This window comes from Homarus americanus, unplaced genomic scaffold (genome assembly GCF_018991925.1).
Source record: "Homarus americanus isolate GMGI-L3 unplaced genomic scaffold, GMGI_Hamer_2.0 scaffold16430, whole genome shotgun sequence".
In the NCBI taxonomy this organism is placed as follows: domain Eukaryota; kingdom Metazoa; phylum Arthropoda; class Malacostraca; order Decapoda; family Nephropidae; genus Homarus; species Homarus americanus.
The window spans coordinates 9,363,451-9,382,945 of record NW_024729259.1 but is presented as its reverse complement, the minus strand read 5'-3'; the positions used below and the strand labels follow the sequence as shown (position 1 = coordinate 9,382,945).

Below are 19,495 nucleotides of genomic sequence, written 5' to 3'. Positions count from 1 at the left end.
ATCTTAATTTTATGATGGTACATGCACACAATTAATACTTAAGAGAAATAGAGAAATACAGTCGCCAAGTTAATGTCCATTCAAATAATGGACTCAACTCCCTCCCCCTCTTCTCACACTACACTGCTGGCTCTTCCCTCTCTGAGAAATTTTTTGGGGGAAAACCACTGGATTTTAATAAATAATACCTCAAACTAAAGTTAGGATAATATAATTGACATTGCTGGATTCCTTGTAAGACCAGGAATATTTTGAATACCGTATATCGCGGCCTATAAGGCGTCGGGGTGCATAAGACGGCCCCCCAAATTTCCATTTAAAAAGTAGCTTTTGAGCTCTATTTGCTGTATAAGACCAGTACCCCAAATGTGACACTTACCCACTGACTCAGTAGTCCTTTACCAACCATCCTTGGTTTTTTAAAATAAGGCCAATTCACTTCAAGTAATGTCATCAAATATTACCCGCTGGTGTAGTGTAAACACTAGTGACGTCACTGAAGCGTCTGCTATTTACCGGTAACTGGAACTAATGTCGGTGTCGAGTAAAATTTTTCCATTTACTTGAAATGGATTTACCGATTTATTTGTTTATTTATTTATTTATAATATACTGTAACATATTAAACACACTGCAAGTATTTTCTTTCATTTATACGCTTGCTTCGCCCGAGACGATCGGTGGTGGGAGTGTTCCCTCGTCTCGGTGGTGTGACTGTGTTCCGACTATTTATACAACAGGTAGTTCAACAGCAACCACGGTATTCTAATTGTGGTGTTTCATTAGGATTTGAGTGAAAAAGGTTACCGGTATGTATTTACTACATACATTTATTACACAAACATATATATATATATATATATATATATATATATATATATATATATATATATATATATATATATATATATATATATATATATATATATATATATATATATATATATATATATATATATATATATATATATATATATATATATATATATATATATATATATATATATATATGCTGATAACCACAAGAAAAGAGAAAGAAGTTCCCAAGCGCTGTGTAATTCACATCTTCAGGGTGAGTACAGACTAGTTTTCTTCTTGTTGTGGTTATCAGCATATACCAGATCACACCTACAGTGATTTATATATATATATATATATATATATATATATATATATATATATATATATATATATATATATATATATATATATATATATATATATATATATATATATATATATATATATATATATATATATATATATATATATATATATATATATATATATATATATATACAGTATTACCCCGCTTAACGCGCTTTCACTTAACGCGTTTTCGCATATACGCGGTGCCTTGCCAAAGCTGAACTTTCACTTAACGCGGCATTTTTCATCATATACGCGGTGAGTGTCCGGCTCGAGAGCTATTTTTAGATTCGCACCACCCACCACCCTGCCTGACTGCCTGTTTTAGCTCATAAAATTCATACAAATTACCCAGCCAGAATATAATTTACATTGCTGGAATTCTTATAATTTGGTGATCATTTTGAATATAAACAACATATATTTTGCATTAAACATACAATTTTTAGATAAAAATTGTTCTCTAGGTAATTATGTTATCTTTTGTGCAAAATATATGACATTTATATTCAAAATATTCCTGGTCTTACAAGGAATCCAGCAATGTCAATTATATTATCCTAACTTTAGTTTGAGGTATTATTTATTAAAATTTAGTGGTTATCCCACACATCTCCTTGGGACGGTTGGTGGGGGGTGGGGGGGAGGGAGGGACCGACCGACCATCTGTTACCCGTGAAGAATTATTTTTTTTTTAAACTGAAGATATTTGTTTTAGCTCATAAAATTCATACAAATTACCCGGTCAGAATATAATTTACATTGCTGGAATTCTTATAATTTGGTGATCATTTTGAATATAAACAACATATATTTTGCATTAAACATACAATTTTTAGATAAAAATTTTTCTCTAGGTAATTATGTTATCTTTTGTCCAAAATATATGACATTTATATTCAAAATATTCCTGGTCTTACAAGGAATCCAGCAATGTCAATTATATTATCCTAACTTTAATCTGAGGTATTATTTAATACTAAATGTTAAAAACTCTTGAATGGAGGATTGGTGGGGGGTGGGGGGAGGGTTGGGACTGACCACGCGGTTGGAAGAGGGGGGGAAGGCAAGGTGGGGTACTTTGATTGACAGATAGTGTCGAAGAATATTTTTTTTTTTTTATTAACTGAAGATATTTGTTTTAGCTCATAAAATTCATACAAATTATCCGGCCAGAATATAATTTACATTGCTGGAATTCTTACAATTTGCTGATCATTTTGAATATAAACATCATAGATTTTGCATTAGACATACAAATTTTAGATGTAAAGTTTATTCTGAGTAAATATGTTATCTTTTGTGAAAAATATATGACATTTATATTCAAAATATTCCTGGTCTTACAAGGAATCCAGCAATGTCAATTATATTATCCTAACTTTAGTTTGAGGAATTATTTATTACTATACCTGGTTTTCCCCCAAAAATTTCTCAGAGGGAAGAGCCAGTGAGTGTAGTGTGAGAAGAGGGGGAGGGAGTTGAGTCCATTATTTGAATGGACATTAACTTGGCGACTGTATTTCTCTATTTCTCTTAAGTATTAATTGTGTGCATGTACCATCATAAAATTAAGATGTTATTTTTACTACAACATAGTTATTTGTCGTCAAAAAGTGGAGTTTGGGGGTCGGGCTGGGTTCTATTGGAATTAATCCCATATGTTCTGTTATTCACTTAACGCGGTTTTCACTTAACGCGGGACCCTCTGGGTTCAATTGACCGCGTTAAGTGGGGTACAACTGTATATATATATATATATATATATATATATATATATATATATATATATATATATATATATATATATATATATATATATATATATATATATATATATGTACTGAATATACTATGTACAAAAAATGAATGTTCAATGAATTATTTATGGTGCATTAGGGTACTGGCCACTTCAGACACAAAGACGGGCTATAAATAGCCTTGTTATCTACCCCTACATCTCACCCTGAGCCAGAGGGAAGCGTCTTGGTAAATAACATTTGTTTGCTTATTTTCCATTTACTTGAAATAGATTTACCGAATTATTTGTTTATTTATTTATAATATACTGTAATATATTAAACACACTGTAATTATTTTCTTTAATTTATAAACTTGTTTTGCGACAAAGGAATGTTTCAGTGATGAAAGCGGTGTCTGTACTAACTGTTATAACTTAACATGTCTTTTAACCTACATCCTCCTCCCTGTCCTAATCCTCACCTCACCCACCTTACCCTTCCTCCCATCCCTGCCCCGCTCCGCCGTTCCGTGCCCCGCCCCGCAAAGCCCCGGCCTGGCCCGATCAACCACGCCTCGCCTCTTCCCCACTACACTTAACTACGCCTCACCCGCCTCGCACCGTCCAGTGTGACCACCAATCCCCATATGTTGTCCCGTGAGTTATGCTTCGAAATCGGTGGTTAGTGTTACTTAATATTGCGATAATTACAGAGCATCACTCAGTGTGTTTTTATGCAAGTATGATTTGTAATGTACTCTTTGACGTGTAGTGATAAATAGTTTCTTAAAATAAGGCCAATTCACTTCAAGTAATGGCATCAAATGTTACCAGCTAGTGTAGTGAAAACACTAGTGACGTCTTTTAAGCGTCTGTATTTAACTGTCAGTAGTTTCAAGAATTAATGCAGTCATTTACTGAATATTCCTTGTAAAAAAATAATTTTAAATTAATTATTTATAGGAGATAAGTATTATTATCAGTAAATATACCGATATGCATTACTGACCACCTCCATGGCTAAAAATAGCCCAATCTCGCGGTCACTTTTCCTTTCTTGTCTCCTCACTGGCAAATGGGGGGGGCGTGGGGAGGGGTGTGTGATGATAGCTGTGTTTATTACAGGGGTATAATTCTCTTTTACGGTATGTTAGACAGGTTTATAATACATTTTTATTATTTTAATATACCGATAATCTTAATTTGAATCCAGCTTGCCAAACGTAAGTTTCAGTATAAAATAATTAGTGGTAAGACCTTGTGAGTGGCTTACGATGTTTCCATCACCACTCCGTACACACTAAACCACAATATTTAAGAGGTAAGAATTTTTTTACTTGGTGGTTTAGACGACCCCCTAACTTTGGGCAGATTTTTTTAATGTTCAAATTCCGTCTTATAAGCCGAGATATACGGTATAAATGTCATATATTTTGCACAAAAGATAACATATTTACTCAGAGTAAACATTATATCTAAAATTTGTATGTCTAATGCAAAATCTATGATGTTTATATTCAAGATGATCATCAAATTGTAAGAATTCCAGCAATGTAAATTATATTCTGGCCGGGTAATTTGTATGAATTTTATGAGCTAAAACAAATATCTTCAGTTAATAAAAAAAAAAAATATTCTTCACACCGGGCCAGATGGTCGGTCGGTCCCTCCCTACCAGACGTGTGGGAAAACCAGAATATTTACCTTTTTAGTAATAAATAATACCTCAAACTAAAGTTTGGATAATATAATTGACATTGCTGGATTCCTTGTAAGACCAGGAATATTTTGAATATAAATGTTATATATTTTGCACAAAAGATAACATATTTACTCAGAGTAAACATTATATCTAAAATTTGTATGTCTAATTCAAAATCTATGATGTTTATATTCAAAATGATCATCATATTGTAAGAATTCCAGCAATGTAAATTATATTCTGGCCGGGTAATTTGTATGAATTTTATGAGCTAAATAAAAAAAAAAATGATGCTTCACCGTGTATATGGGTAGATGAACCGCGTTAAGTGAAAGTTCGGTTCTGGCGAGGCACCGCGTATGTGCGAAATCGCGTTAAGTGAAACCGCGTTAAGCGGGGTAATACTGTACTGTAGTAAAAAGTAATTACTATTGACCTCAGAATATCTCTTAATATCAAGTGCACATGGCTTCAAAATGGCCTAAAAATGACTTCTTAGATCTCCCCTTTTGATATTCCTGGATCTACCCCTGAGCCATATATTAAAACTATAAAATTTTGAATAGAAAATGAGTTATCTGAAGAGCAAATTGAATTTAGTAGAAAGGAAGAGGGGACTAGAGAAATTCTACAGTACAGGTATACCACCGATTTTACAGGAACTGATGGTCTAGCACCTCCTTTAGTCCGGACAAAATTACAAGAGGGAACTAAACTTCCCTCCCTCCCTCCTTCCCAGCCAGGGTGAAGGTAGTTTTAGGCTTAAAGTTTTTATCTTATAAAATATCACAGACTAAACTTAGCAGAATATAACTTGCATTGCTGGAATACTTGTAAGATAGTAATTAATTTGAGTTTAAACATCCATAATTTGCACAAGAAACAAAAAAAATAGTTCTTTAGTGTAGCACATTTAAGTACAAGTTTTTCAACTCCTATTTTTGGATAGATATACATAACTTTCTTCATTTATTTTTACTCATTTACATGCACACACCATCCTAATTACATATACGTAGTGAAAAAAGTAAAAGAAAAAATTGTCCTAAGGGCAAACCTGTACTCAAATATACTAAGTTAATTTCTAAAATTTTTGTGTTGTGCAAACTATAGGATGTTTGTACTCAAATTAATCACTCTTACAACAATTCCAGCAATGTAAGTTATATTCTGCCGAGTCAATTCAGTGATATTTTATAAGCAAAAAACTTAAACTTCCTCTATATGACAGATAAATAAAAATGCACTTATAACAAGACGGATCTTGCATGAAGAATATTTATATATATAGGAAGAATATTTAGTTAGAGAGTAAAAGAGAGAGGAGATGTTGGTAGCGTGGCCGTGATAGATATTTGAACTGGATTTACACTTATCGTATCTTATACGTCAGTACACATCTATTACGTCTTAAGGGCGACTTCTCAAACACCGCTTCGTTACAACACTTTATTAATTACGAACATGACATGGACACATTAATAACACCTTCTATTGAAGTTACTAGGACATTATGTTTACGTTACTAGGACATCATATTACGTTACTAGACACTGATTCTCGGACATGAACATTAAATGAATACACTTCCCACGTAAGTAACTCATCACATGGAAAGCTCCGACAAACACTCACGTGACCTAGGGGAGGCCTAGCAGGTAGTCCTGGGTTGTCTCTATGGGAGACTGCTTAGCTGGGCGCCGGAGGGAAGTCTCGGTCCTGACCGGAGGCGACTGCCTCCGGTCCTCTCTGACTCCTCTCGAGCGGGCCTGGTGATGTAGTAGCTGGCCCTTCCTCCTTACAAGACACACTCTCTCTCTGTCTCTCTCTCTGGGGCAGAGGGAGGACTAAGACGTCCTATATATTGGGAGACCAACCGTCAGGTTGAGCTGATCGGGGGGGGGCGGCGAAGGGTCTCCTTACATTTGCCCTCGCTAATGTAGGGTCAGGTCTGGACCTCTTCTGCGGTGTAGGTTATTGTGTATATTGGGAGAGAGTCGGCCGGGGCCTTCTTACATGTTTGTTGGGGCCGTGTGACATGGAAGGGGAGCCAGTTGATTTGTAACTCCTTGAGTGGTTGCGAGGGGTACCCTTACATTTGACCCCCCTAATGTCGGGTCAAGTCTGGACTGTTTCTGAGATGTAAGCTGTGGTCTGACAACCCATCACTACACACTAGGTAACCTTCGCAACCTTCTATGTCAACACCTCACCTCTCCCTTCCCCATCCTCCCAGCTAGGGTGAAAGTGGTTTCAGGCTTAAAGTTTTTATCTTTTAAAATGTCACTGACTAGACTTACCAGGTAACGGAATATAAATTGCATTGCTGGAATCCTTGTAAGATATTGATTAATATGAGTATAATTATCACAAAGGTTGTGCAAGATATAATTTTTTTAGTCTTTTGGTGTAGTACATTTGAGTACAAAATGTGTACAGTAATATGTTGCTCAAAATTATGGCTTTTTCACATTTAATTTACATTTAGCATTTGTTTAATATAAGTTTCTAGCAATCCGTGGTGCTTTAGAGACTCAGGAGGTGTATAATTAGTGGGTCAGAGGTGTATTGTTGAATTATTAATACCTGACCTCAGCTGGTACTGCAAAACGGATAATCTAGCAAGGCTTTGGAACTAAGGGTATGGCACAAGTCTTTGCTTTCTAAACTTCCCTCTTATGGTTTCTCTCCTCCATTTGGTTCTCTAATCTCTAGGGATCGATCTCTCGCTCTTTCTCTACCAATAGTGGTGTCCCACAGGGTTCTGTTCTTTCACCTACTCTCTTCCTTCTTTTTATCAATGATTTACAAGTAATTCTATCCTTTCTTATGCTGATGATTCCACTCTTTACTCTTCTTCACATTTTTCCCTTCCCCTAATTCTCAAACTAGATCTGTTTCTAGAGCTGATATCGTTTCTTCTAACAATGTGGATCTGTGCAGCACCTCCGAATGGGGAGGTAGAAACTTGGTTAAATTCAATAGGAATAAACGCAGTATTTACCAATTACACTTTCCAAATTAGATGATCTCCCACCAATCACATTTTAGGATGCAATCATTCTGCCAAATTCTAAAACAGATATGCTAGGCCTCGCCATTTCCTCTAACGTGTCATGGAAGCCACACATCCACAACATTGCTAAAGCTGCTTCCCGAAAGCTGGGAATGCTGTACAGATGCCGTGGCTACTTCACTCCTGAGCAGTTGCTTCAAGTTTATATTATTTTTTATTTTATTTTATTTTTTTTACGGGAATTAGCCTGCCCGGGCACAGGTCAAACGACCCACAACGGAGCCTGGGGGGTGAAAAAAAAAGAACGGAAAGAAATTGTAAATATAGAAAAAAGGTTATACAGTCAACCCTCGCTTTACGCGGTCCCACATTCCGCGTTTACGCGGTACTCTGCCAAAACCGGAATGCTCACATTCTGCAGTGCGTGTACCCCTTTACGCGGGTGAAGTATAATTTTTTTATTTAGCTCATAAAATTCATACAAATTATCCGGCCAGAATATAATTTACATTGCTGGAATTCTTACAATTTGATGATCATTTTGAATATAAACATCATAGATTTTGCATTAGACATACAAATTTTAGATCTAATGTAAGTATTTTGTTTACTCTGAGTAAATATGTTATCTTTTGTGCAAAATATATGACATTTATATTCAAAATATTCCTGGTCTTACAAGGAATCCAGCAATGTCAATTATATTATCCTAACTTTAGTCTGAGGTATTATTTATTACTAAAAAGGTAAATATTCTGGTTTCTCCCACACATTTATCTGGTAGGGAGGGTTGGTGGGGAGGGACCAACCAACCATCTGGCGAGTTGGAAGAGGGGGAGGCAAGGTGGGGTACTTTGCTTGACAGATAGTTTTTTTTTTACGGGAATTAGCCAACCCGGGCACAGGTCAAACGACCCACAACGGAGCCTGGGGGGCGAAAAAAAAGAACGGAAAGAAATTGAAAATATAGAAAAAAAGGTTATACTGTATTAATCTACACCACGAAGATGCCGGAAAACCAGCTTTTTAAAGTGAGACAGATTGTAAGAGCATGGAAACACAGAAGAAGGCAGAGCATTCCACAGTTTGGCTGTGTGAGGAAAGAAGGAGGTACTATAACGGGTTATTCTCGTGTGACCGATATCCACAGAGAAATGGTGGGCACCGCGGGCAAGACGTGTGTTACGAACCCACGGCCTTGCCGGCGGTACACAGGATGCCATACCCACCAAATATTGCCTGTTAAAGTACCTGTAAAAGAGAGAGAGTGAAGCAACATTGTGGCGAAGAGAAAGGGAAGAGAGATTGTCGACTAAAGGAGGAGAGTTAATAAGACGAAATGCCTTTGATTCCACCCTATCTAACAGTTGGACAGAAGAGCCACCCCAGATATGAGAGCAGTACTCCAAGTTAGGACAAATGAATCCCTTATATACTTGGAGCAACTGCTCAGGAGTGAAGTTGCTGCGGCATCTGTACAGCATTCCCAACTTTCGGGAGGCAGCTTTAGTTATACTAAAGATGTGTGATTTCCAGGACATATTGGAGGAAATGGTGAGGCCTAACATATTTATTTCAGAATTTGGCAGGATGATAGCGTCCTGAAATGTAATTGGTGGGAGATCGTCTAATTTACAAAGTGTAATTGGTAAATATTGAGTTTTATTACTATTGAACTTAACCAAGTTTGTACCTCCCCATTCAGAGATGCTGCACAGATCCGCGTTGATAGAAGTAATGATATCAGTTCTAGAAACAGATCTAGTTTGAGAGTTAGGAGGAAGGGGAAAATGTGAGGAAGAGTGAAGAGTGGAATCATCAGCGTAAGAATGGATAGAATTAGTTGTAGTGTGAAGTAAATCATTGATAAAAAGAAGGAAGAGAGTTGGTGAAAGAACAGAACCATGTGGGACGCCACTACTGGTAGAGAAAGAGCGAGAAATCGATCCCTCGACAACAACTGCCATGGATTGGTTCTCAAGGAAGCTAGAGATGAGAAAACAAAATGGGGGAGAGAAACCAAAAGAGGGAAGTTTAGATAGGTAAGACTTGTGCCATACCCTGTCAAATGCTTTGGAGATGTCGAAAGCCACGACAAAAGTTTCCCCATAATCTCTAAGAGAGGATGACCAAAAATGGGTGCAATAGGAGAGCAGATCACCAGTAGATCTCGCTTGGCGAAAGCCATACTGGTGATCCGACAAAAGAGAAAGGCATTCAAGGAGACGGAGAAAATGGGAGTTCAAGATAGTTTCGAAAATCTTAGAGAGGGATGAAGTTAGGGCAATGGGGCGATAGTTAGAGGGATTAGAATGGTCACCCTTCTTTGGGATGGGCTGAACCAAGGCATGCTTCCAAGAAGAAGGAAAAGTTTGGGTTTTGAGGCAAAGGCGAGCAAGCACAGGGGCCAGGGCTTCAGCACACTCCCTCAGAATACGAGGGGGTATTCCTTCCGGTCCATGCGCCTTACTCACATCCAACCTGGATAACATACCAGCAACCCTGCGTGTGGAGATTATAGGAAAGTGCATAGGTTCAGTAGGAGGTGAAGGGGTAGGAGGGATAGAGTGGGAATCGTCTAAGGTGGAATTAGAGGAGAATAAGGTGCCAAAGAGGTTGGCTTTGTCAGGGGGAGAGTTGGCTATAGAGTTATTGGGACAGAAGAGGGGAGGAAAAGAAGGCGTGTAGAAGTTGTTACAGATGTTTTTAGTTAAGGACCAGAAGGATTTACTAGATGAAGAATTAGTCAGGACAGCGGTCTTTCTTTAAATAAAATTCCGCTTGGCCCTATGATGAATAGCCTTATAACGATTCTGAGAAGTAATGAAAGAGGTGTGGGTAATCGGAGAAGGAGATAATTTCATAGCTCGATATGCCCTATCTCTCACCCTGCAAGCAAGAGAGCAGGAGCGATCAAACCATGATTGCAATGTGAAAGTTTTGGTAGAAGATGGGATAAATGCACTCATACCGCCCTGTATAACCCCAGCAATGCTGTCAGCACATACCAAGGCATCCTGACCGGAAAAGCAACATTCATCCCAAGGAAAATCGGTGAAGAATTCTCGCAAGGATTGCTAGCTTGCCCTCCGATAGTGCCATAGTTGACGTCTGGAGGGGGGGTGCTGGAGGTGGTCGTGTCCAGTTTGATTTAATCGAAATAAGGTTGTGATCAGAAGACCCTAAGGGGGGCTAAAATTGAATATGAATAGTGTAAGGGGTTAGAGGTAAAACAAAGGTCAAGAATGTTAGCAAGTTGATCGTGTCGATCAGGAACACGTGTAGGGTGTTTGATTATTTGTTCCAAATCATTAAGTAAGGAAAAAGAGAGTGCCTCAGCTCCACCTTGGTCATCCCTTGCAGAGCCACGCCACTCTCTGTGATGTACATTGAAATCCCCAAGGTAGAGGATCTCGGTGTTGGGGTGGCTGGATAGCAACGACTCATGGCAAGAAGGGAGATAGTCAAAGAGTTCGAAATAGTTGGTAGAGTTGGGAGAACAGTATAGGAAACAAAGAAAATTAGTCACAGTAAGTAGCGATATTTTGAGCCAGATGACATCATAAAGGGAAGATTAAAGATCCGTGAGTCGAGGTGCGGTAGGTGCATACACCTCCCTTAGAATGAAAGGAGGTATAAAGGTTGTAGTTGGAGACTTGAAAAGGTTTGGGTGAATCTGCTTTGGACAGTTGAAGTTCGGAAAGTAGTAAGAGGTCGGGAGAAGAGGTTTATAGATGGTTCTCCACAGAAGGAGAATTGGATCTCAGACCGAGAATGTTGGAAAAATGAAGTGTGAAAAAAGCCGATCCTCCAGCAACCGCGGTGGAGTCAGTTGAGGCCCCCAGTAACTTGATGATGATCAGGTCGGCCCTGGGGTCCACAACCTTCCCGACCAGTGGGACCCATCTGAGAAGGCCCCGCTTCAGTATTAATATCAACTGACATAGGAGAATATAAGATAGAATGAATTAAACAGATCAAGAATGCGTACGGTTTTATTTGTGGTGTTGTCAATAGTAAGAGAGACAGTTGAGACCCTGCAATTGTGTGTAAATGAGGCAGAAAGATAGATCAGCAACCTGGGACTTGGTCACAATTTTCGTGATGCCATATGGCAGCAGGGTCTACCATTAGACAACACATTATGCTTCCAATAGCTTCCCAGGCAGAAGTACCTCCCTGTTTGGTAGCTGCCTACTACCTACACAACTTTTAGTAATATTACTTTGATACAACATGATAAATTACCAAGATGCTTCCCATTCGCCGCTGTAAGAGCGGGAGATATGGCTATTTTAAGCCCGTCTTTGTGTCCGAAGTGGCTAGTAATGCATACCGGTAAATTTACTGATCATACTACTTATCTCCATTAAACGATTCACTTAAAATTTATTTTTTTACAAAAAATATTCAGTAAATGACTGCGATAATTCTTTAAACTACCGACAACTGAAAACCCGGAACGTTAATGTGGCATTTAAAAACTCATGCACTGTAAAACAAATGTTATTCAAGAACTCCCCCAACAATGCAGGTGCCTGCATTTACAAGGTTCCTTGCAATGAATGTAATATGTTCTACTTAGGCCAGACAGGTAAAGATCTTGTAACTAGACTTAAACAGCATAGATGTCGTGTTAGGACAGGCCAGGAATCCAATGCTCTGTTTGTTCATCTGAGGGATAATAAGCATTGCATTGACTGGGATAATGCCTCCTCAATATTACCTTGTAATTCAATTGTCAGTAGGAATATTATAGAATGCAGCCTCATTAAACATACTGAATTCGTCAACATGAATTTGAGTAATGGTATGTACTAACTGGATAATTATGTAATTAAGAAGATTTGTAACCAGGTGAGAAGGTTGGGTCATCTTACCCTATGACCTGACTACGGACAGCTGCTTTGCTTATGAAGATCAGTAGGGTCGCTGCCTAATGACCAGACCATTGTGGGCACCTACGGTCCCCTAGGGACTTAATATACACAGGTTGACAACCCTTTATCCGAAATTCAAAACCAGAATTTCTGAAAACTATATATATATATATATATATATATATATATATATATATATATCGATTAGCCCACCAGCATAGATCACTGACCCACATGAGACCTGGGGCGAAAATGTAAAATAATAATAATTATTCATAGTAAAATAAAATTTTAATAAAAATACACAAAAATAAAATAATAATAATAAAATATAATAATAGATTTAATAATAATATAATATAATAATAGATTTATTAATAATAACAATATTATCTGAATAATAAAATAATAATAATAAAGAAATACAAGAATGAAAAAAGATCAAAAGTGAGAAACACGACCTAGACCTATGAATTATTATTATTATTATTATTATTATTATTATTATTATTATTATTATTATTATTATTATTATTATTATTATTATTATTATTATTATTATTATTATAATACTTTTATTATATTTTCACCCCAGGCCCTAATGTGGGTCAGTGATCTATGTCCGGTGGGAGAAGTTCCTGAAAGCCTAACATTAAGTGAAATTATCGCTAAATGGGGGATAACAAGGAATAATATCCGAGAGATAACATATTTCTATTGCTACCATGTAATAAAACTATAAAGGTTGGGAATAATCATCACAATACTCTAATGTGAATAAAATAAATAAATAAATAAATATATCCACATTTTCATGGTGGATCTACATGAAATATATATATATATATATATATATATATATATATATATATATATATATATATATATATATATATATATATATATATATATATGTATATATATATATATATATATGTATATATATATATATATGTATATATATATGTATGTATATATATATACAGTGACCCCTCGTTTAACGAACACCTCGGTTAACGTAATTTCGATTAACGAACTGCCTTCCATAAGGATCTTCAATTCGGTTAACGAAAAAAAATTCGCTTAACGAACTTCTTACGAACCGACCTCAACATGTTTTCGCTTGCACTGACCGGGCAACCAGCTTTAGTATCAGTCCGCCAATACATTAATCGGTTCTAGGGCTTAAATTCCTTACTATTTTTGTAAATATCAAGAAGTTTATACTATTCAATAATTTTAAAAGTTTAATATTCAATTTTTTAGTCATTTTAACAATTATTGAACAAAATTGAAGGTAAAGTGACTAGTTTAATGCGCGGCATCCAGCCTCTTAACACAGCAAACAGGCGCCAGTCTCTCTCTGTTTTCACTGGAGGAAACATCTTGCTTGAGACTCTCTTCAACTAAATGCTTTTTTTCTGTGTTTCCAAGCAAATTATTGGTCATTTTGAAATATATTTTATATATTGACAATATATAATGCAGTTCAGCGTTGATTTAAAGAAAATAATCTTGAATAAACCAGAGAGCTAAAATTTTATGGGTGAAATGGCACCATGGGTTGACTTCTCTTCCACCCCAATGCCTTCTCTTCTTCCTTCTCCTCCACCCCCATTCTAAATCCCATCATCATCATCATCATCCAGGAGCCTTCTACATACACACCTCAAAGTAAGTGAACTTTTCTACCATTTTTGTTGAATTTAGGAAATTTTCGGTGAGCTGGAACCAATTACCCAAAAACCCATTGAAACAATGGTTTTGGGTTAACGAGCGTTTAGGTTAACGAGCAACCGGGGAAGCAGTTGAGTTAGATTAACGAGGGCCACTGTATATATATATATATATTGTAATATATATATATATATTGTAATTAAGAAGATTTGTAACCAGGTGAGAAGGTCGGGCCACCTGACCATCTGACCTGACCACCAACCATTGTGTGCTATTTAAAGATTAGTAGGGTCATTACCTAATACCTGACCATTGTGGACCTGGTCTCACCCTCCTCTGTATATATACACCTTGTTTTGTACTTCTCTTTAGTCTGTACTCACCCCTGAAGATGTGAATTACACAAAAGCGCTTGGGAACTTCGTGTTTTCTTCTTTCCTTGTGGTTATCAGCATATATATATACAGTATATATATATATATATACAGTATTACCCCGCTTTATGCGGTTTCACTTTCCGCGATTTCTCATTTACACGGTACCTTGCCAGAACCAGACTTTCACTTTCCGCGTTGCATCTACTCATATACGCGGTGAAGTATAATTTTTTTTTTTTATCGTAAAATTCATATAAATTACCCGGCCAGAATATAATTTACATTGCTGGAATTCTTACAATATGATGATCATTTTGAATATAAACATCATGGATTTTGCATTAGACATACAAATTTTAGATCTAATGTAATAATTTGGTTTCCACAAAGCAAGTATTTTATCTTTTGTGCAAAATATATGACGTTTACATTCAAAATATTCCCTGACCTGCAAGGAATCCAGAAATGTCAATTATATTATCCTAACTTTAGTCTGAGGTATTATTTATTACTAATCGTTAAAATTAGTTTTTTCACCGAACATTTCTCTGGTAGGGAGGGAAGGTGGGGGGTGGGGGGAGGGAGGGACCGACCGACCATCTGGCGCGGTTGGAAGAGGGGGGAGGCAAGGTGGGGTACTTTGATTGACAGATAGTGTCGTGAAGAATATTTTTTTTTTATTAACTGAAGATATTTGTTTTAGCTCATAAAATTCATACAAATTACTGGACCAGAATATATTTTACATTGCTGGAATTCTTACAATATGATGATCATTTTGAATATAAACATCATGGCTTTTGCATTAGACATACAAATTTTAGATCTAATGTAATAATTTGGTTTACACAAAGCAAATATTTTATCTTTTGTGCAAAATATATGATGTTTACATTCAAAATATTCCCTGACCTGCAAGGAATCCAGAAATGTCAATTATATTATCCTAACTTTAGTCTGAGGTATTATTTATTACTAAACGTTAAAATCTAGTGTTTCACTCAATCATTTCTCAGAGAGGTAGGGGCCAGTGAGCTGGGAAGAGGGGGGGGGGATTTGAGTCCATTATTTGAATGGACATTAACCTGGCGACTGCATTTCTCTTAAATATTAATTGTGTGAGCATACCATCATAAAATTTAGATGTTATTTTTACTACAACATAGGTATTGTGTCGGAAAAAGTGGAGTTTGGGGTAATCTCTATTGGAATTAATCCCATATGTTCTGTTGTTCACTTTACGCGGTTTTCAGTTTTCACTTTCCGCGGTACCCTGTGGGTTCAATTGGCCGCGTAAATAGGGGTACTACTGTATATATACAGCTAGACCCCGATTTACGACGGGGTTAGGTACCCAAATCCAGGTCGTAAGTCCGAATGGTCGTAAGTCCGTCATAGATAAAAAAATAAAATAAATAAATTAATAAAAAATCTACAATGAAATACAGTACAGTGAAAGTAATAAATAATGAGGAATGGATACAGTGTGACTGAGCACTTACCTTTAATGTAGTCAGCCGAATGCACATGGGTCCCCCATAATTTTCTAATTATACATGGAGACTACATTAACTGGAAACGTTTCAGTATAGAAAATGCGTGTGTCATTTGAAAAAAAAAATGATTATTTTTTTTTTTTATCTATGTCGTAAGTCCCGACGGTCGTAAGTCGAAGCAGTCGTAAGTCGGGGTCTAGCTGTATATATATTTCATGTAGATCCACAATGAAAATGTGGATATATTTATTTATTTATTTATTTATTTATTTATTTATTTATTTTTAATTCACATTACTGTAGAGTACAGTGACCCCTCGTTTAACGAACACCTCGGTTAACGTAATTTCGATTAACGAACTGCCTTCCATAAGGATCTTCAATTCAGTTAACGAAAAAAAATCGGTTAACGAAGTTCTTACGAACCGACCTCAACATGTTTTCGCTTGCACTGACCGGGCAACCAGCTTTAGTATCAGTCTGCCAATACATTGATCGGTTCTAGGGAAGTGAATTGTTTGTGGGGGGCAGGGCAGTTGGATGATGGACTGAGTTTCCCCCCTCTCTCCCTGAGCCTCCCCGACCTCGTTAATACAATATTATGCAATTTTACCATATTTCCCTCATTATTTAGGTTTATTCGGTACTAGTTTATTGAAATGTTACCTTAAAGTAATAAATAAAAAAACAAAAATCTCACATTCGGACCTAGATGAGTTACTGTGTGTTATTAAATTCCTGGTTCTTTGTTTTGATAGTGTGGTTGCAGCCAACCCAGCACCTGACTGTCTTCTTGTTGTTTTATTGGCGTAACCCATATGAAATTATGAAAAGGAAATTAGCTATTTGTGTAATGTCGAATTAATTTTTTACAATATCTACCTATGTTACTGTTTGTTTTATGTATACAGTACAGTATTATTTAATTTTATGTACAATGTTTAGTGTTTATTAAAGCTCTTTTGGAACAGCATTTGGGCATTTCTTGGTTGGAATATCAGGCATACAATATTTGGTTACAGACTTAAAAAATTTCAATTTACAAAACAGAGAGTAATCCTAAAGCCTCAAAATAAGATTGTGTGTGAGAGGAGTATTTCAATGAGAGTGTAAAGATGTGCCCTTGTTATGAAGTTTGGGGGCTTCTCTTGAACTGTTGTAGACCTTTTTATGAAGCAAAGTGGCAGGTTATTTAGTTATAGGGAGTAGAGAGAATGTCTGTTTATTGAACTTAACATTAGTCATACACAATATGATATTATTTCTTTTACAGAAATCTATTGAATACCTCTTGCCCTCTGGATTATATGAACCGCTTGCTCGCCCAGTGATGAAGCATCCCAGTGAAATTTTTGCAAAGAAAAAAGCTGCAGAATTTGATGATAGTGGGCGCCCATTCCATACCCTCTTTTACACAGGCATACCAAGTTACTACCAAGTTTTGCATGTAAGTATAGTATATCCCTATTATAACTAAGCAATAAAGTACAGGGGGCCCCCCAAGTTTGCAAATTTTTATTTTGAGGTCCTATATTATTCACAGATGGCACCCTGGATGTATCCAAGAATGTCTGTGGGTAGTTTTAAAGTTGCCGGCATTTTTGCGGCTGGGACAGGGAGCCATTCATTCTAGAGACAGTATTATCCTTTACCTGTATGTATATATATATATATATGCTGTATATATATATATATATATACATATATATATATATATATATATATATATATATATATATATATATATATATATATATATATATATATATATATATATATATATATATATATATATATATATATATATATATATATATATATATATATATATATATATATATATATATATATATATATATATATATATATATATATATATATATATATATATATATATATATATATATATATATATATATAATATATATATATATATATATATGCTGATAACTACAAGGAAAGAAGAAAACACGAAGTTCCCAAGCGCTTTCGTGTAATTCACATCTTCAGGGGTGAGTACAGACTAAGGAGAAGTACAAAACAAGGTGTATATATACAGAGGAGGGTGAGATCAGGTCCACAATGGTCAGGTATTAGGTAATGACCCTACTAATCTTTAAATAGCACCGCAACGGTCGGTAGTCAGGTCAGAGGGTAAGGTGACCCAACCTTCTCACCTGGTTACAAATCTTCTTAATTACAAAATTGTCCAGTTTGTACATGCCATTACTCAAATTCATGTTGAATGCTTTGGTATGTTCAATGAGACTAGATTCTATGATGTTCCTACTATCAATTGAATTACAAGGTAACATTGAGAAGGCATTATCCCAGTCAATGCAATGCTTGTTATCCCTCAAATGAACAAACAGAGCATTGGATTCCTGGCCTGTCCTAACACTATATTTATGTTGCTTAAGTCTAGTTGCAAGATCTTTACCTGTCTGGCCTAAGTAAAACATATTACATTCCTTGCAAGGAACTTTATAAATGCAACCAATTGTGTTGTTGGGGGAGTTCTTGATTAACATTTGTTTAACAGTGCATGAGTTTTTAAATGCCACATTGACGTTCCAGGTTTTTAGTTGTAAAGGAATGTGTGATAAATTTTTGTGAAATGGTAATATTAAGATATTCTTATGGTCATGGGTGGCCTTGGGATCAGTTCTATAAAAAGTTTTCTTAGTAATGTTTAGGCATTTGTCTATGAAAGATCTAGGGTATTTAAGGTTTGAGCCAATATTATAGATATATTTATATTCGTCATCAATGAATTCCAGACTGCAAATTCTCAAAGCACGTAAAAACATTGTTGAAAATACTGACTGTTTGACTCTATTATGGTGGGCAGAATAATAATGAATGTATGAACACACATTAGTAGGTTTTCTATAAATACTGAACTTAAAAGTGTTACCTATTCTGTGTATCAGACAGTCTAGGAATGGCAATTTACAGTCTTGCTCTAATTCCACAATGAATTTGATCGAGGGGGCTAAGTTGTTAAGTTGTGGCAGGAAAGCTTTTAGGTCCTCATTACATGGCCAGAGACATAATACATCATCAATATATCTAAACCAGACTGCTGAAGGTGATAAAATATTACTTAATAGTTTCTTTTCAAATAATTCCATATATAGGTTGCTTAATACAAGTGAGAGTGGATTACCCATTGCCATACCAAACTTTTGAGCATAATATTCTCCATTGAATTCAAATTTACAATCCTTAATACATAGTTTGATGAGTTCGATGAAGTCGTCTTTCGAGACGGGCAATGAAATATTATCCAGGGAATCTATGAGGAACTCTAGTAAATCATCAACTGGGACCTTTGTAAAGAATGATGTAACATCAAAACTGACCAGTTTAAAATCATAATTAATGTGTAAGTTGTTGAGTTTATCAGCCAAATCCATATTATTCTTGATATTAGAGTTAGAAATGTTGCCAATTA

General features: G+C 35.9%; 1 protein-coding gene across 1 annotated transcript in view; it reads left to right on the top strand.

The window, feature by feature from the left end:
- The window catches only part of LOC121866569 (28S ribosomal protein S9, mitochondrial-like), a 167,549-nt gene that overhangs the window by 46,930 nt on the left and 101,124 nt on the right, over positions 1-19,495 (top strand). Inside the window, exon 4 of the mRNA XM_042366336.1 lies at positions 17,312-17,485. Coding sequence (XP_042222270.1) covers positions 17,312-17,485 — 174 coding nt within the window. The remainder of the gene's footprint in view (positions 1-17,311; positions 17,486-19,495) is intronic.